Raw genomic sequence first — 11,709 nt, 5'->3', positions numbered from 1 at the left:
ACAGCTTCCCTGGGAAACCTGTGCCAGTGTCTCACCACTCTCATGGTGAAGAAATTCTTCCTTATGCCTAGTCTAAATCTGCCACTCTCCAGTTTATAGTCATTGCCCCATGTCCTATCACTACAAGCCATTTTAAACAGTCCCTCCCCAGCTTTCTTGTAGGCCCCCTTCAGGTACTGGAAGGTTGCTCTAAGGTTTCCTCGGCATCCACAACTTCCCTAGGCAACCTGTGCCAGTGCCTCTCTCTTCCTAAATCCTATTTTCAAGGGACAGCAGCTTTTCCTGGAGCACCCTGTCCTTGGCCGTAGCTTCCCCAGCACCGGTGGAGATAACAGAATCATAGAATCACTTAGGCTGGAAAAGGCTTCTTAGATCATTGACTCCAACCATTCCTGTCTGCCAGTAAACCATGTCCTTGAGTACTTTGTCTACCCGTCTTTTTAAATATCTCCAGGGATGGTCACTCCACGGCCTCTCTGGGCAATCCCAGTGCCCAATGACCCTTTCTGTGAAAATTATTTTCCTCATGTCCAGTCAGAACCACCCCTTGCGCAGCTTGAGGCCACTGCCCCTTGTCCTGTCACTTGGGAGAAGAGGCCAGCTCCCTGCTCTCCACAACCTCGCTGCAGGTAGTTGTAGAGAGCAATGAGGTCTCCCCTCAGCCTCCTCTTCTCCAGGCTGAACACCCCCAGCTCTCTCAGCCGCTGCTCTTGCTCTCCAGCCGCCGGTGTGACCCGGCCGGTAACACCGCGTAGCTCCGATTCACCCCGCGGGCTCCCTCACGGCAGCACTCGAGGTCGTGGATGCACGCGGGGACCGGCGCGGCTCCCTGGCGACAACTCCGCTTTGCCCACCGCGCGTTATCGCCTCTCCGCTCTCTTCCAGCCGTGCCGAGGTTCAACGTCCTCGCGGCCCCCGCGTCCCACCGGTGGCGGGGCGGGGGGAGGATCTCGGGGCGGGGCAGGTGCCCCCACACCTGCGGTGACCCGCGGGGTCCGCGCGGCCCCGGACAAAGGGCGGCTCGGCGGGGCGGGCGGCGCGGCCGGCGGTGGCGCTGGCGAGCAGAGCAGAGCGGGGCGCCCGCACCGCCGCCCCGGCACGGCGAACATGGCGGCGGGGCGGGATGCGCTACCTGAGCACTGGTCCTACGGCGTCTGCCGCGACGGGCGCGTCTTCTTCATCGAGTAAGGGCGAGGCGGGGGCGAAGGGGAGGGCGGCGGGAGGGCGGGGGGCGGCTCCCGGCGCTGCCCGCCCCGCGCCTCCTAACAGGTGCGTGTTTGCCGCTTCTCCCCCCCGCAGCGACCTGACCCGCACCACCACCTGGCTGCACCCGCGCACCGGCGAGCCCGTCAACTCCGGCCACATGCTGCGCTCAGGTGGGTGCTCGCCCCCTACAAGTTCTCACTCTTTCCGCACCCTCCGCCCCCCAAGTTCCCTCTCCCCTGAAGTTCTCACGCCCCCCTTCCCCAAGATCTCACTCTTCCCTCCAAAATCTCACGACCCCTCCCCAAGAGCTCACTCTCCCCCCTCCCCAAGAGTTCGCTCTCCTATCCCCAAGAGCTCACGCCCCCTCCCCAAGTTCTCATGTCCCCCCCCCCCAAGTACTCACGCCCCCCCCAAGATCTTACTCTCTCCTCCAAGTTCGCACGCCCTCCCCCAAGATCTCACTCTCCTCTCCCTAAGAGCTCGCTCTCCTCTCCCCAAGATCTCATGCCCCCTCCCCAAGTTCTCACGCTCCCCAAGTTCTCCCGCCCCCCCCAAGAGCTCACTCTTCCCCCTCCCCAAGAGCTCACTCTCCTATCCCCAAGTTCCCACTCTCCCCCTTCCCCAAGTTCCCACTCTCCCCCTTCCCCAAGTTCCCACTCTCCCCCTTCCCCAAGATCCCACTCTCCCCCTTCCCCAAGATCCCACTCTCCCCCTTCCCCAAGATCCCACTCTCCCCCTTCCCCAAGATCCCACTCTCCCCCTTCCCCAAGATCCCACTCTCCTATTCCCAAGATCTCACTTTCCCTCCCCAAGAGCTCACTCGCTCACTCTCCTACCCCCAAGATCTCACGACTTCCCCAAGCTCTGCTCCCTCCCCAAAGTTCTCACGCCCCCCCCCCCCCTCCTTTTCTTTCTCTCCCTCTCCTCGCAGACCTGCCCCGCGGCTGGGAGGAGGGGTTCTCGGAGGAGGGCGCCAGCTACTTCATCGAGTGAGTGCCGCTTCCCCCTCCCCGCCCGCCGCCTCCTCCCGGCGAATTCCTCGACGCGGGGGAAAGCGACGGCGACGCGTGCGGGTCGGGCGGCGGGAGGGCTCCGGGCGGTCAGCAACAGGCTCCCCCGCAGGCGCCTCTTCGCCTCTCGTTGGGTTTCTTGTGTTGTCGTCCCCCGGCTCTCCCCCCGCCGTTTCTCGGTGTTTAAAGTGCGGTCGGTGGCTCAGGTTGTTCTCGGCGGCTCGTGGCTGCGGGTGCCGCGCTGGGAAGTCTCTGCGAGCGAAAGGCTTTCAGCGTTTCTTCCCAGCGATGAACTTGCGCTGGAGGTGGTCCTCGTGTTTTTTATGTAGCATGGCTTATTCGGAGAACGGCTGAAAGCTGGGGTGGGCTGCCTGTTAAGGCTCTTTCATTCTATGAGATGCAAGGCCATTGCAGTAAATTGGATAACTAAGAGGGCATCTTTCAAACGTTAACTAAATAAGGCATTCCCCACCCCCCCCAAAAAAAAAAAATCACAGAAAGGGTCATCGGGCACTGTCAGAGGCTGCCCAGGGAGGTGGTTGTGTCCCTGGAGGCGTTTAAAAGATGGGTAGACAAGGTGCTCAGGGACATGGTTTAGTGGCAGATAGGAATGGTTGGACTCGATGATCTAAGAGAACTTTTCCAACCTAATGATTCTAAATGTAAATGCTGATGTAGAGATTTAATTGAATTGGTAAAACTCTGAAGGAGCCTTGCTGTAGAGTTGGGTGTTGCTTATGATGTCTTTGCATTTTCCTTTGGAGATCCAAGTGCATGATAAATTCAATGAATTTCTCTAATAACCAGCAGAAAAAGGTTGGAAAACACACATTGCCTCAGTGCAGGAGTGGAATGGTTACCCCAGGTCACCAAGTGCAGTCCCATGTAAGTGCTGGCAGCTGTGTGATGGTAATGCCTGCAGAGCGTAGCCCAAAACCTTTGTCAAACTTGAGAGTTTTAGTAAAGATCAAACTTCAGAACAGTAATGGGACAGGTGAAGGAGAGATCAACTGATAGCATCATAAATATCTCACACAATATAGGATGCTTGTGATATAAAATTCCAGATGATCCTGAACCATGCTTCTTTTCGCTATAAAGGGGGAACAAACACCTCAGTCCCTATTTGCCTGAGCCAGAGAATTAATTACAGTGCTGGACTGGGCAGTTAGCTTAGTCCTCGACTAGTGAACAGGAGCTAGCAGCGAGGTGTTGGAGAGCGTCTGAATACCGCTTCTAGCAGCCACCTGTTAATTGTGGCCAGCATGTTGAAAAAAAACCCAGTGAATAAAAGTTCTTTTACTTACATTGGTGGCTGGGGGAACTCTAAAATAGGATAGCTATAGGGACTATAAATGTAACGTGAACAGGTCATTTACACAGGTATTCCAACACAAACTTCTTTGCTCTTTGTAGGAATACATCTATTTGCTTTTCTGTCCTTTCCAAAAGCTCACAGGTAAAATTTTAGAGCAGCTTAGATTCCTTTTCCCAGCTGCTGTATTTGAAAGACCATTATCATGTCTTGTTTGTCAGGCAATTACAAAACTTTCAATTTCTGATATGTTAAGTTACAGTTGCATACAGTGTGTTGTCATAACTTGTGCTAATAGCATTATTTAGCTTGAACTGGATTCGCTGCAGGAAATGAAATAGGGAAAGGAATGTGTGTTTTACAGAGCAACTGGATAAGCCTGACTGTATTTAGCTAAGCAAAGTTTTAGGAGGAGCAACAGCAATTTTTTTTTTTTACATACAAACGTACAGCTGACTGCTTCACACCCAAAATCACCTGATACAGTGTCCTCTTCAGCAGTGATTATTTCCTCCAGCGCTGCTCTAGCCTCTCTATTTTCAGCTCAGAAGCTTCCTGAGCCAAGTGGAATTTCTCAGTTTTATTTCCATGAACATATTGAGCTCCTCTTGTGCTCATGGAAACGTAAGCATCCTTAGATGAGGATTTCTGTACTTCACTGCTCTATTCTTTCCTCCTGTGTTGCTTCCCCATGATGAGTTCTCAGCTTACAGAAAAGGCTACTGGTCCCCAAACATATAATTTCACCTATTGTACTAGTATGTACTACATTTTCTGGCATTCCAGCTCACCAAAGCCATGAGCTCTTCTGTGTAACTACCCACTTCTCTTTGTACTGGTGATAGATTCCAGTCTAGTGTATAAATTGCGTGAGAATGTTCTCACTCTTTGGCTATTAATTTATTGAAGGGTGTCAGCAGGAATGCTAGGAGTAACCCTGCTTTGTTGTGATAATTTCCACTATTAATACAGCCTATTGTAATTTCTCCTCTTTGGTCAACTTCTCTGTGTATCTCGTGAGTCTTATTTCTATTTTAAAGTATTACTGAAATGAAAATATTGCTAAGTATTATTTCTGTTTTAAATAACATCATGAGAGACATTGTATCAAATGTTTTATTTAAATGCATATAGGCTATCTCTACTTTGATTCCTAGTACAGCAGTAATCAAAATGTTAGTTACAACATTGAACGTGAGCTTCTTTTTGATTTTAAAAAATTAATCCTGTATCCATTTACTTCCATGTCTTTATTACTTCCTTCAGTATTATGGACAACCTTGAAACATCATTTAGTAAAACAGAGGTTTATAAGCTGGTTGAGCTTAGTATCAAACCCAGGTAAGCTCTCCTTCCCTTACCACATACTGGGAAAAAAATTCCCAGTTTGAAAATTTCCAGAACTCAACTTCTGATGGATAGAAGTTTTTCAAATAAATGTGCTCTGGTTTATAATATGGGGGTTTTGTGTCTGTGTGTGTGTGTGTGTGTGTGTCAGTGCTGTTCTGTAATTTAAGGGGAACTGTTTTCCCTTCAGTTATTTACTTGAGAAGTTTGTATGAAGTCACATCCCCTCTTAGTCTTGTTTTGTTCAACTAAATAAGCTGCGCTTATCCTTCCGGGCTCTTCATCTGTTTGATTATCCTGCAGTTCTTCTCTGCAGCTCTTGCAATATGAAGTCATCTTTGTTGCATGTAAGTGGCCAGAATCTTATGCCAGAATGAACTTTTGTGAGGCTGTTGGCTTTAAAAATTTCTCAGATTTGTGTATTTTTGCTTTTTGGCCTATTTGGGGAAGACTTGTATTGACAGCACTGTGAATACTGCCAATTGCCTGATACAGATCTTTCTTTTCCTTTACTGCTTTAAGACTGTAATTTATATTAGGAAGTCACATATGAAGCTACATCCTAGTTGTTCCTATTTATGCACATCCATGTCTTCATGAATGATATTCTCTAGTCTGATTATTCTTCAGGTTTTCTTGATAGTGGCAAAATTTATTAGTGCAGTCCTGCCTCTTATCCTAAAATGACAAAATTAAACATCAAATGAATGGTGTATAAACTGATTTTTCTGGATCTCCATTTGGTAGCTTTGGCAAAATCTCACTGTTTCTTTTGCAACTTATTTGCAACTTAGCTTGTCCTACAGAGAAAATGGGACAGCTTTTTCTACAGTTTTGTCTTTATGCATATTCATGTAGATAGCCTCAGCATCTTTGTTACTCTTCATCAACTAAAGACATGGCATAATCAGCTGTACTCAATGTAGATACCAATTGTGAAAGGTTGCAATTTGGTCACCATTGCTTGTGAACCGTTAAGTTTTTTTTCATTGTTACATGTTTCCTCTTTTCTTTGAGTGACAAAAATGTGTAAAACCAGCAATTTACTTTTTTTTTTAAACAACACCCCCACCCCCCCAGTGTTCAGTTAGCTAGGTATGTCAACCTATTTGAGGAGGAACATTGATTTAAGTGTTAGGACTAAGTGTTTCTTTGTCTAAAAGTATCGCTGATGTTGTGCTGTGTTTGTTTGTTGTCTTTGCTGATGCTTTTAAAATATATTGTGTTTGTTGGGAAACTGCTTTATGGTAGAGTCACTGCAGAAGGGATGTTGTTGCTGAGCATATGCTAAATTGAATGAGGATCTAACAATGCCCTGGTTTCTGCTAGCTGGCTTGCTGTTGTGAATGAGATGGTAAGTGTGGTTGGCAGACTCCTCTTCGGGGAAGGAGGTGTGTAATGCAGGGAAAGTAGTGACTGATGGAAAAACAGTGTGTGTATGCATTATAGTTCAGGCTTTTGTTTCTGGTTGTATATTATATTTTTCTGATAATCCAGAAGACTTAGGCCTAAGTTCAAAAGATTTTAAAGTCTGGAATGCTTTTTTTTGTTAACTTCTTACAGCTTTGAAAGACTGAGATGAGTACTTATGTGAAAGCATCCATTCGTTCAGTATTAGGTACCTAACCTGTCTTGTATTGAAGTATGTTAAAAAACCTGTACTGCTGCTACAGAGTTTGTTTTAGAATGCTGCAATATTGCACATCTCAAATGTAATAATCTGCATACAGGAAAGATGGGGAGAGACTCCTTATGAGGGAGTGTAGTGATAGGATCAGAGGTAACAATTTTAAGCTGAGAGAGGGCAGATTTAGATTGGATATTAGGAAGAAATTCTTTACTGTGAGGGTAGTGAGGCACTGGAACAGGTTGCCCAGAGAAGTCAGGGATGCCCCATCCCTGGAGGTGTTCAAAGCTAGGCTGGATGAGGCTTTGAGCAACCTGATCTAGTTGAAGGTGTCGCTGCTTGTGGCAGGGAGGTTGGAAGTGGATAATCTTTAAGATCCCTTCCAACCCAAACCATTCTATGATTCTATGAATATTGCATTTGAATTGTAGCCTGAAACTCAGAACAGAAAAGTGGAAATCAGCACTTAAGTATCTGAAGTTAACCGTTTGTTTATCTATTTCTGAAATCAGTTCTTTAGTGCAACTTGGCCTCTTCTTTGGACAATGCTGGATGTACAAGAAACAAAATTTTTTTTCAAAATCACTGTTGTTCATAGCAGTAGTCTGTAACTGTTTGCAGCTGTTATACTTTATTTCTTTTTTTATCTTTTAGCTTTAATTATGTTTAGGAAATACACATGGTATGTGTTTCAAGCATTTGGAAATAGTAAATTGGCAAAGAACACAGAAATTGGTGAACATCAAACTGAAGTCTGCCTTTGTAACTTTGATTCTGCTGTGCCAAATATGTACATTTAGATACCGTGTCGCTGAAAACCATACCAAGAGCTCAGATTTTCCCAGAGTGGGCTAAATGATACCCAATTAATGATTATTTAATCATGGAAGCCTAAAGGGGAAGAGACTATGTGGATTATTGAGTTCAGTCCTTTTGATTATCTGAGAAGATTGTTTTATAATCTCATTTATAAATTGAATCAACAAGTTCCTTCTTTCCTGCAGAAATAAATTCCTGTGCTCCTTGCTCCTAGAAGGGTGCTGAAGACGCTTTATTTTAGTGGCTATATAGGCAGTCTAAAGCACTACTTACTCTATGTGTTTAATGCACTGCTGTAAATACAGGGTTTTTTTTTTTTTGCTTGCTCTCTTTTCTGAGATTGTTATTGCTGTAGAAGCAAAAGACATTGGAGCATGTGACTACTGAGAGTAAGGAGTAGTGATGTCCCTTATAATGAGAACTTCAGTATAGATCGTGTCCTTCTCGAACCCATGCTTAGATGAAAGGTCTCAGTTAGGGTATAAGTAAGTATATAAACCAATATGAAATCCACCTGTGAGCAGCTCACCTATGAATTACTTCACTCTGTCGTTACTGTGTATAGCAAGTTTGAGTTGGGTGTAGTTCCTGAATTGGAATAAAAATTTTGTAGCCAGGACCACGTGAGAACTTCCGCAACCAAAAATCAGGACATTTATACCGTCACTAGCAAAGTTTAGATTAGTCTCTGGCAAAAGGAAAGGGTTTTGTGTGCTGTACAATGTCATGGACTAACTTTTAGGGGAAGAAACCTGGATGGTTCCAGAGAAACGGCTAAAACTTAAGTTTTGATACATCTTGAGAGTCACCATATGCAGCGATCAGTAGGCTATGCCTGGTTACTAGAACTCAGTCAGGAGTTGCCCTTGAGGGGGCTAGACTTAACTGAGATAATTTCTGCGGGTGAAAAAAACCCAGACACGTAATCTAGAAGTGGAAGAAAAATGTGCCATCCCGCGGTTCTGCAGAAGCCATGGGCGGTCTTGGGCGGCCTCTGCTGGCTCACTGGCAGGAAACTAGGCAGCAAGAGGAGCTGCATTTCTTGCAAGAAAATTTCATTTGGGCAATGGGGAAAAAAAGAACCATATACAGTAAAAGTAAATAACTGCTTGTGTGAGTTTCTCTGTATCTCTCCTCTTTGGTCTCTGCTGTGAGTTTGATCCGACAGCCTGCTTAGTAAATTTTGTTCTAGGTTGTGAATAGAACTGAACTGGGACTGTTGGATTTGTTGGGTAGACACAGTATCAGTGTTTCATTCAAGTTAGGGAAACAATTTAAGTGTCCTTTCTTGATGACAGTTAAAATGGGAGATGGCTCATTAAAGACTGAAGGAAATGCAGATAGGTTTGTACCTGGGCAGAGATTGCTGATGATTGCAGACAGTATAAGTACTTCGTAGTTTAGCTCCCAGAAAGTGGGAAAAGGGTACTTTCATGCCACCTGAATTTCAGAGTACCCTCTGGAAGAGTGAGCTTGGAACTGTGCATAAGGACAATGCCACGTGCAGTTTGATTCAGTGATGTAGGTGAATGAAGAGGAACGTTGTGTGCATTCCTTGGAGGAGGGAGGAGCGTGTAAGGGGAGGTGCTGGTTTTTGTTTGTTTTTAAAGTACTTGGCTTGGTTTGTCAGCCCTTGTTTGCCTTTCTTCCAAAATACATAGGTGTGGGAAAACTACCTGAGGAGGCCAGCGAAGATAACATATACCTCAAGCTTAGTTCTCGTTTACTTGAGACATTGCTTTGGGTGTTGAACACCTCTGAAAATCAAAGTTGTCTGGGAAACAGAGGAATGTTCTTTTGGTCTGCTTAGGGTTATATGACTTAATTGTGTTGTAACTCAGAAACAAGAGTACATACTGGTTCTCTAGAGCTGCCAGCATCACCATGTTGTTTGGTATACATTCTAGCTTCTTTAACATGAATCCGTCAGAAAAAACATTGTTCATTCAGTCTCTTTTCTGAAGTAGTGTCCACTTAAGCATTCACTGAGTCTGTGTGAAGGGCAACATGTGCATATGTTTTAGGAAGCTGCATATGGCAGTAAGGTTTTCAATATTTCTGAAAGTCTATCTAAAACGTAAAGATTAAAAATAAATACAGTTGTACCAGGTGGGTATTGCTACAGTCTTAAAAGTAGTTTTCATAATCTTGTGTTAAATGTCAGACTGCTTTTAGAAGTGTGCAATATGTCTACCACATCAGATGAGGAAATAGATCACTCAACATATTTAGTTTTGTTTTATTTGTTACTGTTATCTACCAGAAGAGAGACAAGAAGATTGCTTTTTCAGTGTATCAGTAGCTGTTATACTCCGTAGCAGCTGGACCTAGCTGAAAGGATTACTTATCTGCAGGCAAATATATCATGCAAGATGTTTCTGTATTTTGTAAACAAGGAAACAAAAAAACCAAATCTGACAACGCTAAACAATGTCAGCAAGTGCCTCATTGAAGAGAGAAGTGTATTCTGTGAAGTACATGTGTGCAGGTTTTTCTTATGGGTTCTGTGCCCTGCATTTTCCAGTCGTTCTGTTTGCTGCAGGTAGATTTTACTAAAATGAATTTTCACTTCCCTACTGATCAGCCTTTGCTGTTGTCTCAAATATTTACATTTCATTGGTACAGATTAAGTGTACCGCTTCAGTATTGTAGTGCAGCACCTCTGCAAAGACTAACTTGAATCATGTGGTGTCACGTTTCCTTACATCCGATTCTATGCAGTATTCTAATTTACTGTTAAATCTAATTTGTTTTGTCTTTGCCTCCTAGATGTGCTTTTTTAAAAATGTTTTTTTTTATGACCTTGGCTTGCATAACAGTAAAGGACGTGGCTAAAAACTCATTTTATTTGTAGTTTAATTGTCTTTTCCTGCAGCATTATTAGACAGTTTTACAATGTCTTCTCTGAGATACTGTCCTTAGAAGCTGAACTTTTAATTTAAAAGCAGATTTGTAATTAAAGATGTTAAAATCCAAGAAGAATCTGGCGAAGCGCCCAACCCTGTTCTTTTTTTGTTGTCTGCCACCTAGTACTTGGCAAGAACATCACTGACTTGTTTATACAGGTATAAAAGGTTGTTATGAGCACATAGTAGGCATGTGATTTTTTGCCTGAAGTTTTACGTTTAAACCCCTGTTTTCCTTATTGCTTATCTGTATCTTTTAAAGGTTTTATTTATCTTTAGTTTAATAAAAAGTACGACCAAACCCACCAAAACTTTTAAAATTTTGTTTGGAAACACGCTGAAACAAAGCATTTACATAACACTGGATTTTATTTGCAATTCTTTGCCAAGCAAGAACTTCTGTTATATTTTTATTTACTCCCTAGAGGCCAAATATCCTGAACTAAAAGCAGAGTACTGAGCATTTTGAAAATATATGTTGATTCTTCCACGTGCAGGTGATTTTCTTTCCAGGAGCTCTGTATAGACTATGATTGTCAAATATAACAAAGCAGAAAAAGTTGCTATTAATTTTCTACTTTATTTCATCTGAAAAAATGTAGAATTACTGGCTTTTTGCAAACTGCACATTTGTTTCAAAATGTCATAGTTTCTCAGTCATCTTCAAACTAGCAAAATTATTGAGTAGCAACTTTCACTTAACTATCACGTTTACTTGGTTCTTTTCTTTTTGCAGTTATTTCTCTGTCCGTTTTCTAGGTAGACAGACTTGTTTTGATTAACTTAAGGTGTTGATATTCAAGTAATGCAGAACAATGAAAAAACAAGCAGTTTATCAAGCACTGTAAATCAGAGGGCAAAAGGCAAACTTTTTTTTTAGCTGTTTTTTAAGTGTTTTAAATGTATGCTCTGTAGGTCAACCTCTTGGTGCTTGGATTCAATGCCTACTTTGGATCTTTGAGTCATAGAATCATTCTGGTAGCATAGGGGTAGCTTAGTGATGAGGTATTTGGAAAGCTGCAGAAAAAGAGGATCAAGATGTGAATGATAGATACATGATCAGCTGTCTCTGGGGAGAATAAATTCTTGAGTAACTGCTGGACAGGATATAAAGTTTAGTTATGTGGGAGGGTTGGAAAGCATTGGTTTAAACTAGTTGCAAATAAACTGGTAAGTGGTACTGATAAATAAGATGGGCTAAAGAGAGAAAGCAAGGATGAAAACTGAACCTTCTGTGTATAAATAATGTGACTTTTCTACTCCTTTGCCAGAAAAGCAGCAGTTGGAGAGGCAGGAGTTACTGGAGTTCACTTCTTTACAGCTCGCTCACCTTCCTTGATGGATCTAATAAGGGAACCACAGTTAGCAATTCGTGTGCTAACTACAGTTAGCAATTTGGGTTTCTTTGATGACTGTTATGCTGTTCCAGAGTCACTGGGGTAGGCAGGCAGCAGGTTCTCTAGTAAACTGTGGTTTGTT

General features: G+C 43.7%; 1 protein-coding gene across 1 annotated transcript in view; it reads left to right on the top strand.

The window, feature by feature from the left end:
• The first annotated feature begins 1,067 nt into the window (after positions 1 to 1,067).
• The window catches only part of PLEKHA7 (pleckstrin homology domain containing A7), a 153,219-nt gene continuing 142,577 nt past the window's right edge, over positions 1,068 to 11,709 (top strand). Inside the window, exons 1-3 of the mRNA XM_069857687.1 lie at positions 1,068 to 1,184; positions 1,300 to 1,376; positions 2,138 to 2,195. Of these exons, the coding sequence (XP_069713788.1) occupies positions 1,108 to 1,184; positions 1,300 to 1,376; positions 2,138 to 2,195 (212 nt within the window). The 5' untranslated portion in view covers positions 1,068 to 1,107. The remainder of the gene's footprint in view (positions 1,185 to 1,299; positions 1,377 to 2,137; positions 2,196 to 11,709) is intronic.

The sequence above is a fragment of the Phaenicophaeus curvirostris genome, chromosome 5 (assembly GCF_032191515.1).
Source record: "Phaenicophaeus curvirostris isolate KB17595 chromosome 5, BPBGC_Pcur_1.0, whole genome shotgun sequence".
Lineage (NCBI taxonomy): Eukaryota > Metazoa > Chordata > Aves > Cuculiformes > Cuculidae > Phaenicophaeus > Phaenicophaeus curvirostris.
The sequence above is the reverse complement of the archived record's forward strand: the minus strand, read 5'-3'. Positions and strand labels throughout refer to the sequence as shown.